Source organism: Pteropus alecto, unplaced genomic scaffold (assembly GCF_000325575.1).
Source record: "Pteropus alecto unplaced genomic scaffold, ASM32557v1 scaffold7, whole genome shotgun sequence".
NCBI classification, from domain to species: domain Eukaryota; kingdom Metazoa; phylum Chordata; class Mammalia; order Chiroptera; family Pteropodidae; genus Pteropus; species Pteropus alecto.
The window spans coordinates 17,811,946-17,813,017 of NW_006494614.1; the positions used below are offsets into that span (position 1 = coordinate 17,811,946).

A 1,072-nucleotide genomic window follows, 5' to 3' on the forward strand; every position below is an offset into this window, starting at 1 on the left:
GCTGAATGCTCTGTGACTATCTCACTGATTAGTGGCCAGACCCTTGAGGGCCAGATCTGAGAAGCATTTTGAGAAACCAGGCAGAATAAATAGCTTCCCACTCTGCACTTTGTTACTACGTCTATTATTGTATTCACCATAACTAGGTTAATTATTGGTCTGTTTTGCCTGCTAAAATAGCGGGTACTTAATGTGAGCAAGGACAGCCCTCCTCCTATGTTTTTGGGTCCTCACCACCCACAGCATGCCTGGTCCATAGCTGATACTTAATATATGACTGTTAGATGAATTATTTAATAAAAAAGCAACATAAAATACATAGTATAATAAAGTTGAACAATATGATTTTAAAATTAATTTATCCAGTAAGCTTAAAACATCTATTTTCATTCTCTAACTTCATCCCAATATCTGATTTAGCCCCATTCATTAGGAGAAGAGAATAAAATTTTAATAAATGGCTAGACATAAAAAATCTTTATAGGGAGAGAAGTCGCCTTGTTTTAGGAAACTAAAAATGGCTAAATAATTGTGAAGCTGAAATAAAACAGATGGATATATTACCAAAAGGTAGTTTCATGCACTCACCACTCTTAAACAATCCAGAACAAATTCCGCTCAGAACAAGTTTTTGACGTAATTGCAGAACTTCAGCTTCTAAGGCTTCTACTTTTGATCTCCACTTAGACTCCTGCCCAGAAACCACCCTCGCAAGGTGTTCTGTGTATTCTCTGCTGCTTTTGTCTGCTGGTTTTGAGCGGATGATTGCCAAGGCCAGAGCCAGCTTTGAAGTTCTCAAAAACCATGCTTGATGATCCATCTTGGCTTTTGTCCCTATAATCAATAGAAAAAAAGTAACAGAAATTCCTTTTAACTTTTGAAGTGCATTTCATTTGCTCAAAATTGATTTGCAGAGTAACACTAATTAATAAGTTTATACTATAATTTAACAACTAACAAAAAATTCTCAAAGAGTGAAAATAGTATGAAAAATATACAGATGAAAAATGCATACACAGGAGTATTAAGATTCAAAACAGTAGGTTTGGACAATTCTCGGGGTGGAAAAAAT

At 35.3% G+C, this 1,072-nt stretch overlaps 1 protein-coding gene across 1 annotated transcript in view; it reads right to left on the minus strand.

The window, feature by feature from the left end:
* The window catches only part of MEI4 (meiotic double-stranded break formation protein 4), a 141,677-nt gene extending 140,857 nt beyond the window's left edge, over positions 1-820 (minus strand). The window contains exon 1 of the mRNA XM_006926811.2: positions 589-820. Within this exon, the coding sequence (XP_006926873.1) occupies positions 589-820 (232 nt within the window). The remainder of the gene's footprint in view (positions 1-588) is intronic.
* Positions 821-1,072: the final 252 nt, after the last annotated feature.